The sequence below is a fragment of the Centroberyx gerrardi genome, chromosome 1 (genome assembly GCF_048128805.1).
Source record: "Centroberyx gerrardi isolate f3 chromosome 1, fCenGer3.hap1.cur.20231027, whole genome shotgun sequence".
Classification (NCBI taxonomy): Eukaryota; Metazoa; Chordata; class Actinopteri; order Beryciformes; family Berycidae; genus Centroberyx; species Centroberyx gerrardi.
Genome location: NC_135997.1, coordinates 5,508,221 through 5,533,278, shown reverse-complemented (window position 1 = coordinate 5,533,278; position 25,058 = coordinate 5,508,221). Strand labels below are relative to the sequence as shown.

The window sequence follows — 25,058 nt, the reverse complement described above, 5'->3', positions numbered from 1 at the left end:
GAATGCATTTTTTTAAGCTTTAGATGTTTGCCAACTTTTGCATTGTTTGGAAACATTGTAATGAAATCCATGCATCTACCTTTCAATTTAGCTCACACTCCTCTCTCCCATTTCTAGCCTCATCTTGCCTCATTTTCTCCACTCAATTTATGGGCTGTATCGTAGCTATATATGTGCAATTCACCGGCCCCATTCTTTGATGTAGATTAGTTTTTAAAAACATTGATTTTGTGCTCTTTCATTTTCAGACAGTGTCAATACCTTTGACTAGAAGATGGAGCCAAACCACCCAGTTCAATATCTTAAAAAGAAGTACCCACAAGTACAATAGAACAACCTTGGAGGGTTTCTTCTGAAATATCATTTTTCAAACTCAAATAGCCTACAACATGTATTGTGTGAGCAGGTCTTGAACTGTAGCAAAGGAAATCATAACAAACAGTAAACAAAAAACAGAAGCACAATACAGCTAAAGCAGGCAGAACTCAAGAACTATCGGTATATTGACAACTTCAGAAGTTGTCAATATACTGATGTCTTTCTGAATTATTATTCATCATTTGTCATTGCACATCAGTGTCATAACAATTTCAGCAAGGACACACATATATTATCTTACATTGTTATTGAAATAGAATGATGACAATGCATTTATGTGGTTTTTGGCAAAGTACAGATCCATTTGTATGTATTCTCTGTGCACATAACTCAGCACTATAAATCTGCCATGTGAGAGAACAACTGCCCCACAGCACATAAAAGCAGATCCAAACAGGTGACAGCTGGGGTGGTGGAAGGTGAGTGAAAGCATCCAGATATGCTTGGCACACAGCAGTACTCTTCACCAGCAGCGGCAGCACAGTAGCAGCACAGCAGTGAGCAGCGCAGACCTGGTAGTTTCCTTCCCAGTTTAAACAGATTGCCCTATTTGTGAAGTGTGTCTGATTGGCTGAAGCAGGAGAGCCGAGGCAGACCAGTGGCTGGCTGCCAGCAAAAATTTCCAGACTGGACTTGATATTTCATTCATTTCAGTCAGGATAATCGGATGCGTTCGGTTTGGATAGTTATTGAATTAGAACCACATAGCAAAGCCTTTGCTTCGTTTAAGGGATCTGCTTTTATATACTCCCCGCGCACAACGCTGGGAGCACAGTGCATCCCCCAAAACAACACATCATCAAAGCAACCAAACATGAAACATTTTTATGTATAGCTACTCCCCTCTGATTCCTGAGACTCCTGAGATTCCTGTTCCTGGATTAGGTGCCGGCCTTTCTAATATTACATGACATCTAACTAGGTGTACGCCAGCTGTTTGTCACTTCCTGATACGACAAGAAGACTGACACGTCTCCTCATGCTGCATGCATTCTGACTCCGGAGAAGGTTAGAAAACTTCTATAATGAACCAAGCGAGGGCGGTAGCTTTGTGTACCAAACACCAACTGTTAGTCCAAACTGATATATTGATTAAGCACTGCAGACTGAGGGAAGAAACAGCATGGCATCTGCATCAGAATTGGACACTCTAACTTTAATTAAATCAATGCCCAGCAACCACCTGCAAGCATTTTTTAGATTCGTTTTAGATTAGTTTATTGCATTAGTGTCATGGCAATGCATTCTTTTTGCTTTGGGCAAATTCAAACTGGTAGGCATGTCTTCTGAGCACAGAGCATAAAACTCTCACACACCAAGTCTATTATAGTAATAAATGCAGCTGAGGAACAACCTTTGTTAAAAGGTTTCATTATCACAGAATACTGATCTGTTTCCTAGATCATTAATTACCCCAAAATACACATGAGGCAGAATTCAACAGCACTGTAGACTTAATTACATGTGACCATTCACCTGCACACCACTCATTACAGTAAATCCCCCCCAAATCCAGCAGATCATAGATTATCTGTATAGATTTCGGGGAGCTAAATGTTTCCATGAAATCATGATGAAAGAATAACATGCGATTCTAGTGATTAGAGATAGAACTCGAACACGCAGGCCTGACAATATCCTTCATCCACATGATGGCTGTTCAAAAACACCATAAATATGACAGATCAAACAGGAGATAGCCTAAATTCCCGCTCTTGAGAAAAGATGCGGGTTACATGACATCTGGAATGCGAGAGAGCGCTCCGTCTCTCTCTCCTTCGCTGAGCAGCCTTAACTCTGACATTGACTCGGGTTTTCGGAGCTATCAGATGTTTCCCCTGAGGACATCGTCGTCTGGTTCCGAAAGGTTGTGCGACATTTTTCCAATGAATCGGATTACGAGCAAAAACAGCCCCGATATGCGTAGCATGCAGCGGTACGTTCGCCAGCAGAGGTTTCCTCCTCGATTTAAATGGACTGCCGAACTTGTGAAGTGAAGTGTGTGTGTGTGTGTGTGATCGGTGAAGTGGGCAAACACACAGCTGAGTCAGGCCAGCGGTCGGCTGCCAGAGAGAGAGAGAGAGAGAGAGAGAGAGTTCCCTGACTGAACTTGTCATGCTCGTGTTCATTTTTCTTCAGTGACCCATCCCTGTTCCTAAGGTCATGTTTGAACAGTGACCGTTCGACTAATGTCTTGCCGTACAGTTTTTGAGATTTATAAAAGACAAACTTGGCAGGAGAATGTGCTTCCCTCCACGCACACACTGTAAAACATCCTCAGTTTGTCGTCAATGGTGTTGTGGCAAACGGGATAAAAATGAATTGATAAATGATAACCGTGAAAAGGGATTAGGATTATAAAGCAGCATGGAATTAAAACAGGAGGCACAATGCACCAAATGTGGCCAGTTACACTGAGGCTTATCTAGACAACAGTTTCTCGTAGGTGTGGATTGTTATTGGGAAAAAAAGTTCGAAAATCATAATTGTCCAATCTTGCATACTCATCAAATCCTTAATATAAGTGTAAGCACGTTGCTGTTGTCATATTAAAACCTTGTAACCTTGTTATTTTCATGTTTTCACTTCAAATTAAGGATTACATGCTCTTCTATGGGTTTAAGGATTACATGCTCTTCTACCATCCTTCAGTTTAAAAATCCTTTCAAACCCCATAAGATGAACTCAAACATGCATGGTGGTCAAGCTAAAAAAAACAAGGCTGCTTTTCTTAGCTTCTGAAAAGCAAAGAAGACATTTTGGGGATATGAGGATTTTACCTGACAGTGACCATATGTCTCTCTGAACCAATCAGCGCCCTTGTTAAGTATTGTGTAATCTGTATTTAGCTCTAAAATAAAAATCGATCAGAGAGACTGAGATAAAACTGAGACTGATTGATTGCATTCCTGTCCTGCTGTGTTATAAAACCTGATTGTTACATAAGCTTTTAATGGGTTTTGGAGGAATACAGTCCAATGTTCGCTTCTATCCCCTTTTTTTGTTAACATGTCTCATTCCTTGAACCCTTTGTTAAGCAAAGTAGATATAACAATTAAAAGTGATGTCTAAGATACTTTACCACGATTAATTAAACCCTAATGTTTATGGAAATACTGAAATCGATGTCATTACGCTGTGCTATTGCCCTTTAATGATGTTCACTTCAGAAGTATGACAGACTGTTTGACATATTGTGTTTGAGTAGGAATGCTGATATTAATGCCTCCAAATAATAGCTCATCCTAGTTTTTCTGGACTCAGTCAACCTCACTCACAGTTATCAATTTCACAGTGAGTGAAGATACAGTATTCATTTATGCATATTGCTATTTGCCTTTGTCATTTCTTATCAAGAATGGATCAGCACAGGAGTGTGAAGTGGTGTTAGCCACCTTGCTACCTATTGCTGCCTATTTTTAGTGTTGGTAAAGTGTAATTCAGCTTCTTTTTGATGTACTTTAGTAGAGTCGTTTTCTCCATACAACACTGACTGGGAGAAGCAAGACCTCAAATAACATGAAAAGCCAAGCACAAGTTAAAGCAGCTTTGTATAAAAAGATTACCACACCAAATGGAGTGTATTCCAATATACAATGAAAGAATTAAAAAAGCCAATTTTCATGAGATCAGAAAACACACTGCATATAAAGGAAAGCTGCTGTTTACTCATACAGACTCTTAAACTGTACATGTACAACAAAGGGAGCTTGAGCTTGGAAAATTTATCCAAGGCCCGCTAAACCAGATCTGGCCTAATCTCAGTTCTTGGACATGGCTTCAAAGCCCTGATTTAAGATTCAAAGATTCTATCTCAAGCATTTTTTTTTTTCAGTCTGACTCACCAAATGCTGCGAGGAAAGCTTAATTGAAAAGATCTGTGAAACATGAAGGGATGGTTTTTAGACAATTAAGTACGGTAAAGGGGTAAACATGTTTTTGTAAGGGTTAATGTGGGTTCAACTTTTTATGCTGGGGGTGGGGGTTTAGAGTGATAACTGATTTATAATTCAATGAAAATGGAAGCTCAATAGTGATGATTTGCCACTAAAAAACATCAACACAAAAGCCTCCCAGCCTCTGCATAAACAGACCATTCACCAGAGTATAGACAACATAAACAGATGTTTGGTTTGAGTAAGCAAACCTGAGCAGCTCCTTACAAAGAGACGACCTTGTAATACAGTAATATAGTTAACAATTACCTGCTCTTGTGGTAATTGTTATTCAGCTTCAGTATCCATCTCTTTTCACCATTCTAAAGCAATTACAGTGTGATTACAGGTGTAATCTGTGAACCTGTCCCCTTTAAGCAAAAATATCTCTCCAGGATGAAAGTAAGGGGCATGAATGAATGTTCCTGTCACTGATTAACTTGAGCTTTTATTGTCTTCCAAAGTAATTGAAGACAGTGACCTCGGCCATCTAACAGTGTTCATGGCAATTCTAGCAGCTATCTGCACTCTAAAGAACACCGGGCCTCCTGGCCTTCACAACAAATCTGTAAAAAATAGACGAGCAGGAGGGGAAAGCTCTGCACAGGAATGCACCACCAGTATGAAAGAGTGCAGGGACTGGGAGGGCGTCCCCCAGTAATGGAGGGATGCAAATATTGTTAGCATCTACAAGTACAAGGGTAACCAGTCAATCTGTAGCAACAGTAGGTTTCTCCATGCTGTTGCTGCCAAGATTCTGGCAAAGCTGATACTGATTGACAACATGACAACAATCAGGACCTTTCCAACACCTTCAATACTGTGAGCGGGGAACTTTTATAGTGTCCTAATTGGATTTGGCTGCTCAGCCTGTCCTGTGGTCTATTCTGCAGAGGAGCTTCAGTCTATTCTTGCTTTAGCTTCCAGGACCTACAGCAGGATGGGGACAAGCCACAGGCGGCCTGCCCAGGGAACTCCAACCCTCCGTCCACTATGCCCGTCTTCTCCTGAGAATGCAGACCACTAACAATAGTTCTGTCTTTCAAATACCTTGGTAGAATCCTCTCCAAGGACTGCAGCATTGATCAAACAAACCTCAGCTGCCTTAGGGAAAGTCTAGCCCAGGGTCTCACAAAAGAAAAATCTCCATCTCCACACCAAGGTTACCATCTATCAAGCTGCGCGCATCGCCACACTTCTCTTTGTCTGCGCTTACAGCTGCAACATCAAAACCCTCAACGTAGCAAGTCTACAGCACATGCCAGGAATCACCAGCTGCATAACTATTGAGGCCACAATTACACGGCACCAGTCGCTCTGACTTGGGCGTGTCATCAGGATGGCCCCAAGACCCGCTGCCTTGTAGGATCCTGCATGGCTAATTACACCGTGGGCAATGGTCAGCAGGAAGGCAAAAGAAGCAGTTCAAAGATCAGCGCAAGGCTTCACTAAGGATGTGAACCTGGAGGACGCTGCTGCTGACCGTAACACCTGGAGGCAGAGCGGCCTAGAAGGAGAGGACAACTAAGAGACAGCAAAAATGACACAGTGGAAACGCACTCATGACTGCCACCATCATCAGTTCTATTTACAAAAATGCTCCATCTGCAGTACAACTTGTGTTTCTCAGCAAAGAGAGGGGGAGAGAGAGACCATATGCCTGTCTGTTAGAGAGTCTTTTTTGTGAATCTCCCTTTTGCCACATAACACCAAGAATTCACTAATTTGCTTTAGAAATGATGGCAACTGTAATGTGCTGTAATTTCAAAGAATAAAGTTATATTAGAAGGCATCCACATCTTTATAAAGACATTTATACATCACAGCAGGTTAAAGATAATCACTGTTAAGTTCTCCAGTTCATCTGCATTTTGTTTTTGTTGTTAAACTTTCTGGGTCATATTTGGTCACTAGAACAAAATTTTTCTGCAAGAGCCTGTCATACATTGCAGCTATTGCATGTACAAGGAACATACACTTAAGTAGCTGGAGCTGTAACTAAAGCATGTAAATAAAACCCTCCAGAATGAACTAATTCAAAAGCCTTACCTCTTCTGCATAGGCGTCACAAAGTTTGTTGCCCGAGAGTAGTTTATTTTTCAGGCTCTTGTTCTGAAAAAAAAGGAAAGAAATAAGTGATACTCTGTGTTCTTCTCCGCATGTTTTCTTAAATTTTTTTTTTCTAATTTGAGGCTGAACAGTCCTTCAGCCTGTTTTCCTTTCATTGCATTTTCTCCACTTTTTTCACATACGCTCCCTCCACACAATAATGACAATCATTATACGCACTCAGTATGTGTGTGTTCGTAAGTAAGTAAAGTTTATTTATATAGCACCATTCACAGAGCAAAGTCACAAAGTGCTTCACAAGAGTAAAATAGTTCAAATAAGACCAGAAAACAGTAAAAAACAGTAAGACATAAAAACAATAAGACATAAAAACACAGAGGCACAGAGGCTAAACAAGAGCCTGTCATACCGTCTGAACAGATGGGAAGCCAATGCAAAGAAGCTAAAATGGGTGTGATATGTCCTGCTGGACCTTTGTGCATGCATGTTGTGTGTGCGTGTGCGTGTGCGTGTATGTGTTTGCATGCATGTTGCATATGTGGCAAGCAAACATCTAGGGAGAGAGGAGAGAGAAAGCTCTGACATGTCATACAGCATGATAAATGCTTGCGGCAAACCTGCAAAATTTGCTTGAAAATTTGTGGCATACCAATTCATCATATTTTGACTGTCCAGCATGACTTGGTCTTGTGATGAGACAGGCTTGTAATGCAGCAGATTAGCACTACTTCTTAAAACTATGCATCTTACCAAATGTAAGTTGTAGCTGCAAATTTTAGGGGAGGAACTACGCTGTCACACTTCTCAGTAGTTCCAGCTGTGCTATCACAGGCTGTTTGACAAACTATAAGATGCTCAAGGAGGTTGAAATGCTCACACTCTTTTAAAATGGTAATGTGGGTGTTTACTCAAGGACTGGGGAAATACTGGAGGGAATATAAAGCCTAAACTTGTTTTGGAGGAGCAATGGATTGAGGGAATATGGGGCCTAAAATTATTTTGAAGCCTGAGGAAACCTAAAGGTGATCCCATGCCATTGGGTAATGAGAGGAAATTGCTGCCATTGTTCCGTAACTAAGCTTGTACCCCTTCTGTTTTATCTGTAGAGACAAATGTAATTAGACACAACTTCATCATAGCAGCCAGTTGTGTTTTGTCAGCACTTCGCATTGGCTCAACAACACATTTACAATTGTTAATGAGTTTATCAATGACCTAATTACCTGTAATCGAGGGCCTACTCTTCAGCCACTCTCGAAAACTCATCCAGCGTAACTCAAGTGAGAACAATGAATATTCATTCATTAACTCTAATCAAAGAAAACTGGTATCATCCCGTATAGTAAAACCACATGACTTTCACATGTAAAAACTAACAAGTGAACTGTCCACATGGCCATGTGTGAGTTCACATATAATGTGTACTTCCACATGTGAAAAAATGTGTGACTTAACCACTTAGACCCCAGCCATAAATCAGGAAGAAACGCCTAAAATGACATACCCAAAATGAATTAAGAATAGCTCCATAACTTTAAGGCCTATGTGCATGGTTCTGGCCTCCTTTGATAGTTAAGAATCTAGGGAACATGGATTCATTATCAGTAAACCTATAGCACATGTCGCATGGGACCTTTAGCATGACCTGCATGTGATAACATGTGATCACATGTGGGACCCATGTACAGCACATGCGAATGAAATAGAAAAGGTGGCAAACCGTATAATGCACAAAAACAGATAAACAAATAGTGCTGAAAAAATATACAAGCACAAAATGAACACAGTTAGGCTTGGTAGGGCAGCTACTTGGGCAGCACATGTGAATCCCATGAAAAACCATTCACATTCCTTCTACACAAACAACGCTGAAAACAGAATAAATCTTAAAAATCAGTTTATTTGATGTTCTGCAGTTGAGAGAGGGGCAGGAAGGACAAGAGAGAGAGGAGGGATGCATGCAAGGACGGCTTCAGACCGGATTCAAACCCAGGATGTTGCTGTTACATGGTCCTGTATGTGCTGGATCCAACTGAGAAACCATCCCAATGGAGCTGATCCTGGTTTCTCTTTATTTTCTATTTCTATATTTATTACAACCCTGAAGATACACTGTCATGATCATTTTTTGAACGTTTTTTTCACGTGCTTACATGATTCCATATGTGTACACACATACATGATATCACATAGTATAACATTTCAAACACATGCTATCACATGTGGAAATCATGTGCTTTTTTCCATAAGGGCCATGACACACAAATGCAATACTATCAGCAACTTTGTTGTTTTTAATTTGTCTGATTGCTTTTCCCCTTTTGGGTGGCTTCCAAAAATGTTCTGTCTCAAATCTGAAAAGATTCAAGTCCACCACAGCAGATAGTATGATGTTTTTTTTCTTTTCAAAACACTTCATAGACTAAGTTATGAAAATATATTTGCTTCCACATTACTTAATTAGTAGCTGAAAAGACAAGAACTTTTCAAACACGCTGAGGCATGGTTCAGGTTTACAGTACCATAATTTGACAGCAATTGGGCACGATCAATTCAAAAACTGGCAATTTCTCACATACATTGTGGCCTCTGTCTCTCCTTTGCCATTCAATCTCACTCCCACACGCACATGTATACACTCCAGCACATACACACATGCATACACACTCGACGGAGTTAATGAGCTGGAATGGCAGTTGTTTTGTGATTCAGTGAGGCAAAAATGGCCAAGTGTCAATTCCAGACACTTAGACTTCCTCTCACCTCTAAAGAAGGACCACCCTCCAAGAACATGGAGAAATGGCAGCTGTCATAAAGTGTGACGTAGTTTGGCCCCGGGACATACCCGGAGTGAAAATGAGATCCACTGGAGCTTATATGTCACAGTGCATTATGCAAAATGTGATACACTGAGCCACATATGTCATAATGTGTTATTCGCCAGGCCCTGTCATACTGTGGGCTTGAAAATAAAGGGACGTATTCATTGTGCTCTTGCTTTCCATTTAGAAAAATGCATAATCACAGAAAACGCGTTCTGCAAAGTCTCTCTCTCTCAGTCTGTCATGTGACCTTTTTCACCGGATGCCTACTGATCCATGACTGTTGTGCAGTCCCACTTTGACCATACATCGCACAAAGCAACATTGGTTTATATATCTTTGTTATACCTGATGATTTCACTCTCAAAAATTCCTCATAGCAGCAATATCAGCAATCACTAAACAACTAAAGGAAGGATTTCAGCACTCAGAAAATGTCTCTGGGTCCACTCTGCAGAGCTAGTTTCACACATTTGAAAGTGTTGATATCTTGACAGCCCCTGAGAGTTGATTTTAACTGTCCATCTAGTTCAACTTTAACACTACTCAACACACATCGGCGTTGCATCCTTTCAACCTTGGTGTGAAGTGTCAGAAATCAACTCTCCCACATAACATATACTTTTTTATTTAATTCTGCTAGAGCCGCCTCTATTTTAACACTGGGGTGTGAATGTAGTGATGCACAATCAACTCTCCTAGATTCTATTTTCATCTCTCAAACCAATGTGATTTCCACTGTAAAACCGTAAAGTGATAAACTCGGTCCCATGCGACCCGCTGTCCGATACTACAAAGCTAAAACATTAATCATCAACAGTACGATACATTTACTGTTGACAAGACATTTTTATTTTCAACAAGTACAATCTCACTAGACATGGCATTCACATTGGCTGACACAACACAAAATAACAACATGGGACAATCTATAGCCTTTCATTCAACTTGCTTGTCATTGGGGTCAATAAGAAAATCCGCTTGTAACTGCAGATAACAGAAAACGGGACAGTGCTTTCCCCAACACAGCATCCATTCAAGAGTACCAACACAGCTCACTATGATGAAACCTTGTTCTTCACTTACAAAGATAGTAGTGATCTTTTTGAATACAGTTTGTTCCAGTCCAAACAAATGTACCAGTCTGAGGCTCAGCAACGGAGGACGCTGCTATGAGTGACTGCTGCAAAATTCAAATGCCAATAAGCCTTGTTCTCAAGCCAAAAAGGCAAATGACAAGATGTTTTTGTTGAATCTCTGCTTTAATTACCTAGCTTACTCGTCTCTATTGCAAAAAAAATGAGACTTTATTACTTGTGTCAATTACAGGCCACCGTAAGCTGAGCCAGAAACTTGTCAATGTTGTTGCAATTCCTTGGTCGTCAGTAGAGGTTGATAAAAGTCATAGATTACTTAATGCCGCTTTAAGATAACACTTTTCCCAGTGACATGTTGTCGTGAATGGTTTGCTGAAGTTTATAAACGTTTTCAAAAATGTATGCTTAACTCAAAACTACCACATTAAGAAGCGGTCCAGCTTTCTGAATACATCATGGATAATGTAACATCAATGGTGCTTGGGACTCACTCTCTGCTGAGAAAACAATGACTTGTACAGCTTGTGTGGATCATAAATCAAACGCATCTTATGTCTATCCATAAGTAATGATGGATGAGAACACACTAGTCGCTATGTATCAAAAGACTTGCTGACATCATCTATTTTCAAACAACTTAGTCTGAAAAAGTTTTACTTCGTTCTGTACCCAAACTTCAAGCCAATTATGCACATTATATCCACTGCATAGTTTTCACGTAGTACTGAAGTCTTTTCAACACCATATGTTGAGGGGTTTGTAGGATTTTCCTGTGATGCATTACAATGTTCCACATGTATTTCTTTTCAGTTAAAAAAACAAAACAAAACAAAAAAAACAACCTTGGTTGATCCTCAGTAAAATCTACAGCAATCTGTAGCACTGGAAGACTCAAAAACACAAAACAAGTGAACAATGTGAAACTAGATTTTCACCCATTGCTTGGAGTACAGACCCATGCAATGGTGTCTCAGAAAAGATAGCTCTTTTACTTTAGTTTTCATAAGTTTTCAAATCATCAATTTATCAGTGATAAATGACACTCAGCGAGGTGTTCATCACACCAGCCCATTTTTTGGCAAGGCTGTTTTTTCCCCTATTTGGGGCATGAGGTTATTTTTCACTTTTTGTCAGAAAAGCAATCTTGAAGATATCTTATACTCAGCTAATCCTTTCTGCAACGTTTCAACATAAACATGTAAAAGAAGCATCCGAATAAAAAAAAAAAAAAAGTTTCAGCAGTCTGTTGATCATGCAGAATGGACAATGAGGAAAGAAAGAAAGAGAGAGATAGCTAGCTTGTCACTCAATGTCAGCTCAGCTATAAACATTCTGAGTACATAATTATCAATAAATAACAAGAAATGCATTTTGGGGATTTTTATTTACCAATGTTTATTAAGTCTTGAGCATCAAAAGCAGTGATTTGTTTAATAGCAGCTTTAGCAGTTCTGATGATTGAGTTCTGTGACACTGTGAACAACAGAGAGCGACACAAGAGTGACACTGAACCATGCAGTCTGCGAACAAAAGTATCACTTCATTAACAGATTATTATGCTATTGGTGAGGCTTTCTGAGTTAGTAAATATCACTGTGATGCTAGCTTCCTGTGTGCTTACTGAGGTTATCTGGTTATTGTTTAGACCAGTGGTTCTCAAAGTGGGGTCCGGGGACCACCAGGGGTCCTTGAGAGGGTTCCCGGGGGTCCCCATAGCAAATTCATGAATTGTTAAACTTCAGCATTATTTCATTTACAAGAAGTTAACACAATAAGAGAATGTAGAAGAATGATTGTATTGATCATAGTTTCACTGTTATCGCTCTACCTACATTACAGATAATCGTGGATTTCTGGACAAAATCATATCAAACAATACAAATATTCTCAGATTTGGGTCCTAGAGACAAAATGTCATCAAATGGGGGGTCTGTGGCCCTAATGTGGACTAAATTAGGGGTCCTTGATATGAAAAAGATTGAGAATCACTGGTTTAGACAATCACAAAACTATCTTTCACACCATGGCAAAATAAAACAAGACTTAAGATTTATCTCTTATTTAAGTGCATTATAAATCATTTTTTTTGGATCTTGGTCTTCCACATAATGTAAAAAAAACCCTAAATAAATAAATAAGATTCTAAAATAAAAACCAGACTCTTGGGACTGTCACCGGTGATGTGACAGCACCTGTCACATATTAATGAGCACATCCTATGCATAACATCATCAATTACACTCTCTGTCAGTACAGTCCCACAACAGGCTCGTCTGCCTGCCCATAGCCAAGAATAAGAAACTCACACTGCAAAAATTCTGCCAGGACCTGCAGAAGTCGCTGTCTAACACGTCTAATTTAAATTACTGGCATTAACAAAGTCAATGTTCACAGAGGATAAACTATTAAATATGACATACCCCCAGATATCTTACAAGACGGTTGGCAGCTTGAGATAAACTCATCTTGGCAGTTTCTTATAGACTCTTGAGGTCAAAGGAAGGATATGCAGAAGTGAAAGGATTGTTTACTTCTCGCTGCCCCATACAACTTAAAGTTGTGTACATACAGTATATATGGGAAGCAGGACTTTGAGGAAGATACTGAACCTCTGCTTGCAGCGTGCCGCACTGAACCTGTGCCCCGACTAGAGGGCAAACAGAGTTTACCCCTTAAGCGATTAGTGAAGTATATGAAATCAAATAAAAACTTTTCATCTAACAAATAGAAACTCGTGCAAAAAACTGACGTCTGATGTTTATTTTTGGTGTGTCTGCTAATATGGATAACCTGACATTTGTCTTTCTTTTTTGGCACAATAAAATAAGAAGAAATGTGTGTGCAGGGCTATATTTGTTTATTTCAAGATTGAACCGATATAAGACATGTTTTTTTTGTTTTTTTTTTACTATGATCAGACTATTAACAGTACTTTTAACAAAAAATATTTTAATTGCTTTTTACAAAATTTTGGGGAAATCAAGATAGTTTAAACTTGCAGTAATGTTCTTGTTTTGCTAAGAACTTGCTAAGAACCTTGTCCAAACATTATGAAGAAATCTTGGTTAATCAAAAGCAAGACATGATGGCAAATGTTTCCTGCCTGGAGGTTATAATATTTAACTTCATAGGCAATTATGGCATGTATATTGCATAGAAAGGACTAACTGAAAAAAGTTAAATATCACAATTTAGTTGATACTTTACAGGCAACGGTCTTTCTTACCAATCCAGATGCACTGTTGTATTCTTGTCATATATTAGTTTGTGCCTGGATGGAAATATTGTCCTCATTTATTTATTTTATCTATATGTTTTATTATGATCCTTAGTTACCTATTTTTCTTTGTTTCTTCTTTCTTTCTTTCTTAATTTTTAATGTGATTTTATGAGATAATAATGTTGATAATGTCAATTTACCTGACAAATTATGTATTTTTTGTGTTTTATGTGAAGCACTTGTGTATGAAATGTGCTGTATAAATAAAGTTTTCCTTGTCTTGCCTCATCCTCACTTGACCTGCCCACCAACTCATCAGCTCAGTGTTTCAATATAGTTATTGCCTCTCTGCATTCCTCATCAAATAGCTGTTGTCTCGTTGGGAGAGATGCTCATCAAGTCCTCAGGCTATCTTAAGATAAGAGATAAAATGAACTCTATTGATCCTCGCAGGGAAATTGGGGATGGCTTTTGTTTCACAGAACAGTTGAGATACTCCATGCAGGGAAGCCAGAATCACTATCAGCATCACAACAGAGCTGCGGCTCATTACCACGCTAACCCACCCACCCCTGCACTAATCTCTTCCTGTGTCCCCGGCCATTTCATTCATTGTCATTCCTTTTTTTTTTTTTGTTCTAGCTGAATCAGGAATGACTGAATAATCTGATGAATCAGATGGAACTGATGACAGTGAAGCCTCTGATGCCGAAAATGAATCGTCTGAGAGATTTGGTTGGATGACTACAACTGTAAAATATGGAGCAGTCAAATAGAATAAATCAAACCCTGCCAGTTTTGATGGACCCAAAAACAGTACCGAATTAAAGAGACACACTTCAGGTGGCGCATATTGCATGTGATGAAAGTTCATATAGCTTGATATTTTTTTCTACAGCCCAAATAGCTTCACCTGATGGTGGCTGAGCTGTGCACACTGGACATTAACTTCATCGTAGATGGTCTCATTTCGATTTCCATTTTTGGTCTCAGTTGGTTCTCTGAATGCTGAATTTCTCTCACTAAGGCTTGTTGTGTTAAGTTAAGATTCAATACCATAACTGCCTGCATCAGTATTACATTACATGAAGGTCAACTGATTTATTAGTTTGAGTAATTATGTCTGATTAGAACTGTTCTAAACAATCAATAATCTGTGGATGTGAGCATTGATTATGCTTCATGGTGTTGAAAATAAACAATATTGTTTCCTGACACCACTAGAAGAGGTCGTTCTATTCTATTCCATCCCATGGGTTTCATTAAGAAAAAGTAATGAAGGTGTAAACTTTCCAGTGGCCTTATTCCAGTGTATTAACCTGTGTATTCATCTAAGTACACAATACTTTGTAAGTACTAAATGAAAGTCTCCCTAATATATAACTTGCTTAAAATGGTGTCACAACACAAGTAAAGCTAAATGTGATGTACTAAGTCAGGCACAAAATATAAGATTCTAGCAACTAAGTGATGTGATTTCCTGCTGTTTTCTTTACTGAAATGGTACTGTATCTCATTGATTAGGCCCTACTAAGGTGTTTATGAGTTGCACTGTAACTCTTGCCATGCCAGCAGAAAATACATTTAAATGTATTTAATTATAATGTATGTAATTTAAATTTTAACTTTATGCAGTCAGTTATTCTGGTACATTGAATTTGTGATAAAAATTTGGGGTCATTGTCAACTGGGTGCTAAAAATAATCTTCAGCTGGAACTGTAAGTTATTATGTAAGTACTTATTACAGTACATCATGTTTGTATACTTTGTGCTTGCATTGCATTGCTACAACCTTTTAAGTGCATAATGTATCAGGGCAATTTTCAGTAAGCAGCCTACTCACAGAGTCATTGTGTAAAGACTAGGGCTGCAACAAAACACATAATACCATACTGAGGTATAGCTGAGTTTTTCCGTTATGCTTTGTTTTCCCATTTTTGCAGGTAAAAACTGACCATGAACTGAACTTCACAGAGTAATTTTAAATAATTATTCATGAATATTGTTTTGTTCTCCATCCTTCTGCCACACTGCTGTGGATGAGCAGTCAATAGGCCATCATTAGTCCATATTGGGGGAGTAGTTGAGTTAAAACTGAGTAGACTTACTTGTGTTACCTATAGAAAATGTAAACAAATGTCAACAGTGAACTCTCGCTTAATAGTTTTATCAATTAAAAAGTTTTCAGTCCCAGTCAACTGATGGTAAAACCACAAAACTGCACAGTAATGTCACAATGTCGCTGTGGAAAAACTCTACTCTACATTACAGCCTAGTACTTAGAATGCTTTCCCAGAGATTATTTCAGCAAAGTGAGGTGCCTGATGAAGGTCTGCGACTGAAACGTTGCCTCCACTCATTAAATTATTTAATGTGCTGCTGTAGACAGTGTGCGGGTGTTTTTTTCTGACTTTAAGGACTACCAGCCTTCTCCTACGCACCTGCCACCAAGACTGACACTCAGGTGTGCAAAAGCTCCATTTGTGTACTAAAATAAGACCACTGTAAAGTGAAGCGTCACTGCTAACTCTGCTTTTCTGGTCTGAAAACCTCTTTCTCCAAAGTCACGTCCAAATCACTGTCCCACGGTGTCACGACGTCTTCAAATTTCAGCCCCGCTGTAAAGCCACAGTGTTTGTGAAGACGGCCTCTGGCTCCACTGGCATCATAAAATCAACATCAAAATAAAATGTGATCTTCTTAACGTCTTGAAGGAATCTACTGTATTCATGGCCGTCATCAGTCTGAAGCACTTGGACGTATTTCTGTAAAAATAGACCTTCCAGTTTATAGTGTCACAGCTGAATAACACAGAAAACTGGTCACTTGTCTGGAAGCCGAGGGCCAGAAATCAATATCCATGACAGGTTGTGAGGAATAAAGCAATGCTGCTAAGTGACAGCATGACACCAGCGCTTTGAACAGACCATGCCTGTCTTTACCGCTCTCAAACAAGTTTCTATGATATGGGTTCTGTGCCAGCATGTATAAAGCCACGCAGAGTGAAAATTTAGACTTAAGTGCAAGACAATGCGGAGAGTGACAGAAATTTAATCTTACTTGTAGAAGAGAGACTAAGACTTATGCATAAATGCAGGAGTTGTCAGCAGGTGGGTGAGTTACCTAGACAGACAGCCCGCACTTTGCAGGCGAGGAAGTATTTTTTCCACTTCAAGTCGATGCAAAGCTCAGAAAGGAGTACCGCATTGGTGGCGAGGGCGCTTTGTTGCTGATTGTTATTTCGCTTTCACTGCAGAGATGAGGGTCGCTATGACTCAATCTGCTCTGGTGACTTGTAAAATGCAACAGTATAAAAATGACAACTTTGGACCATTGCAGTCCTCAATAAATCAGGCTGTAAGTCGAAATATAGTGGCCCACCAACACCATTCATAGGCAATTGGTTATTTTTTGACTGATTTATTGCGTCATATATTGATTGGCTTATATATTTATGGCTATCTGAAACAATGCTGAACATTTTTTAAAGTGTGCAATGCTGTTAATATCTGCTATTTTTCTGTCCAATAATAAGCCTGGCCCCCTTTTACGCCCCTATAACACTTGTTTGGCACCTCATAATATTTCTATGATAATTCTCTAAAAATGATTAAAAACAATGGGAAAAACAAGCAACCAATTGTTTGAAATGGACTATGAAAATGGTTTGTTTATCAAGGTAGTATTGATTTCAGTTGTCCTTTAGATCTTACAGCAACTAAAGATTGCATTTCGCCTGGCACCTTTACTCAGTTATTGAAATATACAACAATTCTGCTAGGTGTTATGTATAACCTTGTTGTTATATAGAATTTATATTATTATATATAATTCATATTTCAAATTGTTATATGTTATATATAACCTTGATAAAACTATATTATTTTACTACTGCATGGTTTCTAGTATGGAATTCCTTGAACCTCAGTAGTAAGGAATATCTTTACATGAATATTACCTGCAAGATGCACAAAATCTCCAAAAATGACATATTGGCTCTGACTTCCTACTGTGTAAACAATGGACTATATAGCCTCTTGATGAAGTTCCAATCCTGTTGTGATTAAGATAAATACTACTGCAATGAATATTATGTAGTCTTAATAAATAATGTACAGCGACTGCTGCTTTAAGGGGAATACCACTGAATTTCAACTTTGAAAACAGTGTCTCTATGCTTTAGGGCATTTCAGGCTGTAATAGTGATTGCTGCCATTAGCCAGAAACAAGAAAAAGGAGTTTGTTCCATCCTGTAGATTATAAAGTCACGTGTGAAGCTACATAAAAATGAATTACAAAAGATGGAAACGTTGCCTGTGACAGCATCCTGTTTCTATGTATGTTAGGCTACACTTTGGAGCAGATAGATTGCTTTATATGATGATATTTTGCATGAAACAGTTCATTTTAAATGGAGCATCCCCAGGCTGTACATCAGTATGACAACAGATTAGAGACTTGCTTCTCTGATTTCTAGTGTTGTGAGAAAATTGTTTATGGTCACAAACTAATTGGAATATCCTAGGCTGTAAAAATAATATATGAGAATTCTGAAATTGAGCAATATTACCTGTAAATAAAAGAAGATTGCTGTATTGGCAATTTCACAGAAGGCAACTGCAATTTGTCTTTTTGCATATCACAGCACTTTGGCAGTGTTGGTGGGAACTGCAGATTTAATACCAGCCACCCTCTGGCTCACAGTTGGAACACACTCTCCTGCTGGTGCTGGCAATTGAACCAACAACTTTTTGGGTTTTTTTTTTTAGTCTGCCTCTCTGCCTTCAGCTCTACGTGCCGCTCCAAAGTCCCACAGTAATTCTTTATACTCTTACAAATGAAGAAAGAAAAACGATCTTAAGCTCCATATAATAAATTAAATTCCTTAGCACTGACTGAAACCTGGCTTAAACGTTACAAACTCATTCCTTTTAATGGGGCGTCTCCTCCTGGGTTTTCGTGCCACCGTGCCCCACAAGAATCCGAGAAAGATAAGGGGAATAGCATTAAAATATGATTTGAAATGAAGCATTATGCCTAAAACTAGCCATAGCTTCCCCTCCTGGCAATACAGTTGCACTCCAACCAGACAGCAGGCAATCCAGGATCCTTTGACTTGATTAGTATTTATAGACTTCCTGGTTTTTAATCCCCTTTTATTCAACAATTTGCAGATTTCATTATAGACAAACTATGGCAGAATTGCTGTGCTTCATGATTTTAATATACAAATTGAGAAACCTGATGATGCTGTCTAAAGGGCCTTTGTTTCTCTCACAGATTCTGCTGGTTTTACCCAATGTGTTTCTGGACAGACTCACTGTCAGGAGCCTATAGCACACCTTATATTTAGTCCTCTCAAACCGTTTTAATATCAAAGGCTTGACTATCTCTGGCAATTGCCTAGCTTTAGGTTAGGAATTTTTATCTCGATGTGACACACTTTATCAGTTCTAATTCGAAAACAACACAAAGACAGCCAATTAAGTCTGGAACGGCTCACAACTTTGCTCTCCCCGACTCTCTCCATCGCCTAAGCAGCCCTGTTGATAATAAATCAACAAAATACAACAGGAAATATCTGATTTCAGAAGTCCAATGCTGCACACTCTGCTGTAGATGACACAGTTTGCATCCTGACCCACACGAGAAAGTCTCAAACATTTTCCTTCCAATCCACTGCAGGAATTCTCCAAGCTGGTCCTGGCATCTAAACCCTCCACTTTCCCTTTGAACCCCTTCCCCACGAAATGATTCACTACTCACTGTTATCTTTCTTCTGTCATTGCTCTTGATTCATTCGAAAAATCAGTTATGAAATCTCTGGATCCTGAAAATTTACGACCAATTTCCAATCTTCCATACTGCAAAACGTTATACCCCCAGCAGCCCACTACCAATTCCAGATAGCAATAACACAGCTAAAAAAAAAAAAAAATCAACCTTGTATTTTAAACATGAAAAGATGGATGACAAAACCTTTCTTCTCCTCTGTGCCCAGACAATGGAAAACAAAAATAGAACTGTCCATTTTGCCCTAAGCAGCAGAGAATTAAGTCACTTACCAGACCTCTCAGTTAATGTGTTTGACTTCAGAGTTCACCCAAAGGAATCTGGCAAAAAATCTCGGTGTTCTTCGTGATCCCGACTTTCAGTTTATCACTGTGAGGAAATATCCAAACCGGAATATATTCACCTTAGAAATATCTCCAGAGTTAGGCCCTTAGTCCCCTACTTTACAAACCAAGATTAATTTACCCATGCTTTTGTTTCTTCCAGAATTGATTACTGCAATGAACCTCTGCAGCGCTGGGGGACGAGGTTGCGCTGCCCCTCCGTTTGGAACAAGCCTCCTGTCAATGTCAGGGAATCAGACACTGGCTTAGTATTTTCGCCCCGACTTTAGACTCATTTATTTAAAGCGGCTTGTAATCTACAGGTACGTTAAATCCAACAATACCGGCCATCCTTTCTCTTCCGTCCCATCCCTTCTTAAAGGATAAGGCTGGTGTTTTTTAATGCATTGCTTACCGTCAACAAATCCTATGAAAATAACAAAATCAACAATGCGTTTGCTCTACTCCCGTTACTTTCTGACTTCCCACGTATCGTTTTTAGCCATCAACCCAGAAGTCATTGGCTCCAATTGTAAGCTAAAAACCTTGAAATACAGCTCACAAAGACATAGTTTACATTTTAAAAATCACTAACTGTTACCATGAAAAGTCAGGCTGTTGTAGTTATTACCAAATCAAATTCAAATGGAACAAATTATTCATTACGCCGGGGACTATTTTTGGTGCTACGGAACTACTTTCCTGAGATCGCAAAGTGTTTACAGCCGGCTTATTAAGTTGTTTGAGGAAAAAGTCGGCCGGCCCGGTACATCGTGATGATGAAATATGTTGTCCAGAGCAACGGCATGGCTCTGACGTGTTTTTAATCATTTTTTTAATACAATGGAGTTCTATGGCTGCTGGGACATGGCTGCATTGGGCACCGGCTACATGGACGAGACTTGTTGGCAAAACAAAATCATTGTTGATTTTGTTATTTTCATAGGATTTGTTGACGGTAAGCAATGCATTAAAAAACACCAGCCTTATCCTTTAACTGTGGAAAGTAGCTATTGGCTGCTCAAAAAGTCGCCAGAGATACATACGAATATATTTGCTACACCGATTGAGAAGAAAGAGAGGGAGAGCTTGTTGACGGGTCCTGTCTCTTCACCCATTGGCTCACCCCCGGGCTTCAGTTGATTGGACAGCAGCTGTCCAATGAGATGGAAGTCTTGTGTGTTCGCTATAGCGAGACCAAGGATCTGCTGACAAGCTGTCCTGGTCTCCCTCGGCTCTGAGCGCAGGGAGGATCGACGCTGTGTGGGGGAAGTGCTGTGACCAGTTCCTTTGGGAGCCTGGTCCCAGGAAATTTTAGAAAATACGTTTTCCCACGACTAGAAACAGGTAGTGGTCTGTGTCACTGAACAAACACAATGAAAAGTAACGGCGTTGGAGTTAGGGTGGTGGATGGACGGAAACATTTGTCTTCAACTCCGACGACCTGGGTTCAATTCCCAATTCATGCCAAAAAGTTTTATACTCTTAGTAAAGTTTTCATTATTAGACTGTTTTTATTTAACCATGACCAAAAACCTTTCCCTATCCAAAGTTTTAGTTGCCTAAACCAAACTGTAACCTTAACCCTAACCATAACCAAAGTTGTCCTACTTGCCTAAACTTAATCGATGGCGCATCTAATTCTTGGTATTGTTACATAACCCTATTCATGGAGGGGAAATTTGTGTCAACAACATTGTAATGTGCGTTTTAGAATGGCTTGCCAGTTCATTTAGTACATATCATTGCTGATTTGGTACCTATCCAACTTGAAAATGATTTGCTCAAAAATATTGTATACACGCATTCGACTCTGTAGACTTTGGTTCTCGTGATAATGTTCTCAGCTTTTTCATGCTTAATACACATGCACTTATTGAGTAATACATTTGAGTTGATGTCTTACACCAAACCAAACATTGCAATGTCAACCGCATACAAAAAAAATTATAGGCAATTGTGTCCTGCCATTTCATTTTATGCACTGCAGTCTAGCACAACCTGCTATTTACAAAAACACTGTCACTTCCTCAGTGGTTCAATTTGGATGCTTTACATTTTAATCTGATCAAATCAAAATTCAAAGTAATTGCATTGAATCGTTGACCTGCCCAAACACATCTTTCCTGTATTGAATCACTAGATTCATACTAATATAGAATGAGTCTAAGAAGAAGAGATTGACATTCCCCCAGCCACACTCAACAGGCAGCTTCAGACATTTGTGTGAGAAGCTTCGCACACAAATCAGCTGCATTTTCTGCAGTTTCCACAGGCTGCACTTAGTTATTTAGGCTTAGTTCAGTTATTTCTTGTACATCTGGAGCTGACGCTGTTCCCTGGAGTGACGGGTGCATCGTGTGTCAACATGTCCAAATTGCACAGACAAAGAAGGCTGTCAAGTCAACCACCAGTTTTTGTTTTTGTTTTTGCGCAACAAGTCGGGCCTGTTGTCTCTGCTCTGTGAAAGCAATTGTTCAGGCTGCACATCGCCTGTCTGTTCAGTACAAACAAACGCTATCCCATGCCATTTCTCATCTCACCCCTTTTCACTTGAGCCTTCATTACTATCAGTACGATTTTGCTCTTAATGCGTGGGAGTAATCATGTGTGTGAAATTAATTTTGATAGTGTTGGCCGTGTTGAGAGTCTCAATGGGTAAATCCAGTGGTCATTCAGTTGTGGAGCAGTATGCTGGTGGAGGAGCAGGAAAGCCATTCACAATAACGCAATGCAGCTCATTGTATTTGGTGTGGAGAAACTTCTCAAAGCTATTAATTTTCAAAGTCATTTTTTTTTTACAATTCTAATAATTCAGGCATTTAAAGCCCAAATATTAAAGAAAGTCATGGAAGGATGGGTACATTACATTACTGGAGTAATTTAATTTCAATCTCAACATCCAGTGGAGTTGTTCCTGCAGAATGCCCCGGTGCTGCCCCAGTGCCCCCCTCTCTCTCTCTCTCTCTCTCTCTCTCTCTCTCTCTCTCTCTCTCTCTCTCTCTCTCTCTCTCTCTCTGCACACATTTGCATTTGCACATTATGCAATTTCTTCTCTCGTTTTATCTGTGTTAATATCCTTTGTTGCTGTGTAAAGCACTTTGTGACAAACCTGTTTTGTTAAAATTGTGCAAAATTATGAATAAATAATAAATATGACTTGACTTCACTGAAAATAGATATCTTTTTAGTCAAGATTACTCATTACATCTTTTGTTTTTCTTTTTTCCTTTTGTGGTTTCAATTTTCTGAGGATCACAGAGACGCCTAATGTGTCTCTATGGCATCAATCAATGTTGATCCTAATGAAAAACAATCAAAAACTGCATAGCTTGCTAGACCACAATATTAACCTTCTGTTAACTTCCATGAGTCTTTTTACTTTGTCTCTGTCATGTTCATATCACGTCACACCATACACATCAAGTGTAATGACGCAGTTTCCATTCCATTGCCTACTTTTTCCAGGTGAGAGCATCACATAGAGATGATGTCTCACGCATGATTTTACTGCTGGTTAGCCAGTGAAATTACATCAGGAAAAATGAAAAGGAAGAAGACAATGACAGGAAGCCATTTCAGACTGAAAACATCAGCATCAGCAGAGAGAAGGCAAAGCGTGTGGCAAAGCTGTCTATTACAATGCTCCGTGAGAAGCTGATGAATCCCAGCAGGATCCCAGTCAATCTGTAAATCATTCTCCCTCAAAATACTCATAATATGCCCTGAAAGCAAATCATTGATAATGACTTTACAGTGAATTGCAGCCATAAAGCTTCCCTGCTGACACTACAACACAATTTACACTGATGTGCAGCATGAAAACAGATTTTAGAAACTAATGCAGTGAGAGACTGGTGTAAACAAAGGCCATCGTTAGGTTTGAAAAATGTTGCAAACTCTGCTCCATTCAGATGTATCAAAGAGTATAAAAACTCTGGTTTACTCTAACAGAGCTTTACATGACCAGAGAAACACAATAGAAATCAAACAATAGATCAGATAGCATCTAATATCAAACATATCCCTAGACTCATCAACATCACAAAAGAAACAGAGAAATGAAAATATCTGCTCTTTCCCTCATGTTAATATTCAAGATTTTTTTGTCAAAAGAGGAAATAATCCTTTTTATTACAGCTTCTACTAAATGGAAAGGAGTGCACTGTATCTTGACTTGCAACCTGACAAGACGACGACTTAGTGCTGACTGCAATGCAATCACCACTTATTTGTGCAAGAAACGCGATGGCTGACTGTATTTCACATACAGTTGAAACTAAACGGTCTATAATACATGCTTGTGATATCGACAATATTCTTCTGCTTTTGTTTGGCAATTTGGATAATTTTTTCCATTTTGGCTTTGAAAATGTGCACAATTTTTGATTTCCTTTATGGTCGACTGGCAAATAATAGAGAGGCAAGATAATGAAACCTGATGGCAAATCAGCTCATACGGTCTACATGTAGTTACTGTATTTATAGAGTGATGCTGTTATCCCAATTTATTTGTCAGCAAAATAGAGACAACCCTATACAGACTAGGCTGTAAATATTTTATGTTACATGTGTTAGACAACACGGGTTACACTCCTTCAAAAAATACAATTATTGCTACCACTGAAGAAAAACAAGGTTGAAGCTATAGCAGCACCTTTGAGACCCTTAATGTTACTTTTAAATGTGGGCACCAAGACAGTGTCCATAATTCTTGGTAGAGCGTTTTTATTTTGTTCCTCATGTGCCATTGAGAAGTATTTTTTCAGCTCCCATAACAATTCCTTACAGCGAGTTAACACGAAGACTAGAAGGGTCTCAAAGCATAACCAGATAAATTGGAGCGCTTATTTATTGCACAGCTGTGCTTTTGATCTTTGTGGTATTGACTGTGTTTATCTATAAATCAGTTTAGGACTAGACGTGTTAAGAAATCAGCGCAGCAGCTTCTCCTGCAGTTTGGACCGAAGCAAGTGGCAGGGTAGTCCGCTATCTCTGCTGCATTTGCATATTGATCTTGAACTTCTCTCTGTGTCAGTTAGTATGCATGATAATAGGAGAATTAGAGGAAAAAGACACCGCCGAGCTTTCTACATAGATGACATTTAATTAATTATACCAGAACCTGAAGAACATATTCCCACTGTAAATGTTTTAATAACCACTTTAGCGATTCTTAATCATGTTATAGATTATGTTACTAACACCAAAGCAATTTTTATAGATTATTATTTTACAATTTGCTTTTAACCCTGAACGTTAGTGTCAGTGGTCTTCGCCATTATGTGATCATTTTGTCAGAGTGGGTCCACCTAACCTCAGCAGAGTCGAGGGCGTACCATAAAGCTGATGAGAGTGGACTCTGAGATAGTAAAATGATAATGCTGAAACAGTTTTGACCTTTGGGTTTTTGCTACGG

General features: G+C 39.1%; 1 protein-coding gene across 1 annotated transcript in view; it reads right to left on the bottom strand.

Moving 5' to 3' along the window:
- The window catches only part of luzp2 (leucine zipper protein 2), a 132,733-nt gene that overhangs the window by 20,242 nt on the left and 87,433 nt on the right, over positions 1–25,058 (bottom strand). Inside the window, exon 6 of the mRNA XM_071896172.1 lies at positions 6,363–6,425. Coding sequence (XP_071752273.1) covers positions 6,363–6,425 — 63 coding nt within the window. The remainder of the gene's footprint in view (positions 1–6,362; positions 6,426–25,058) is intronic.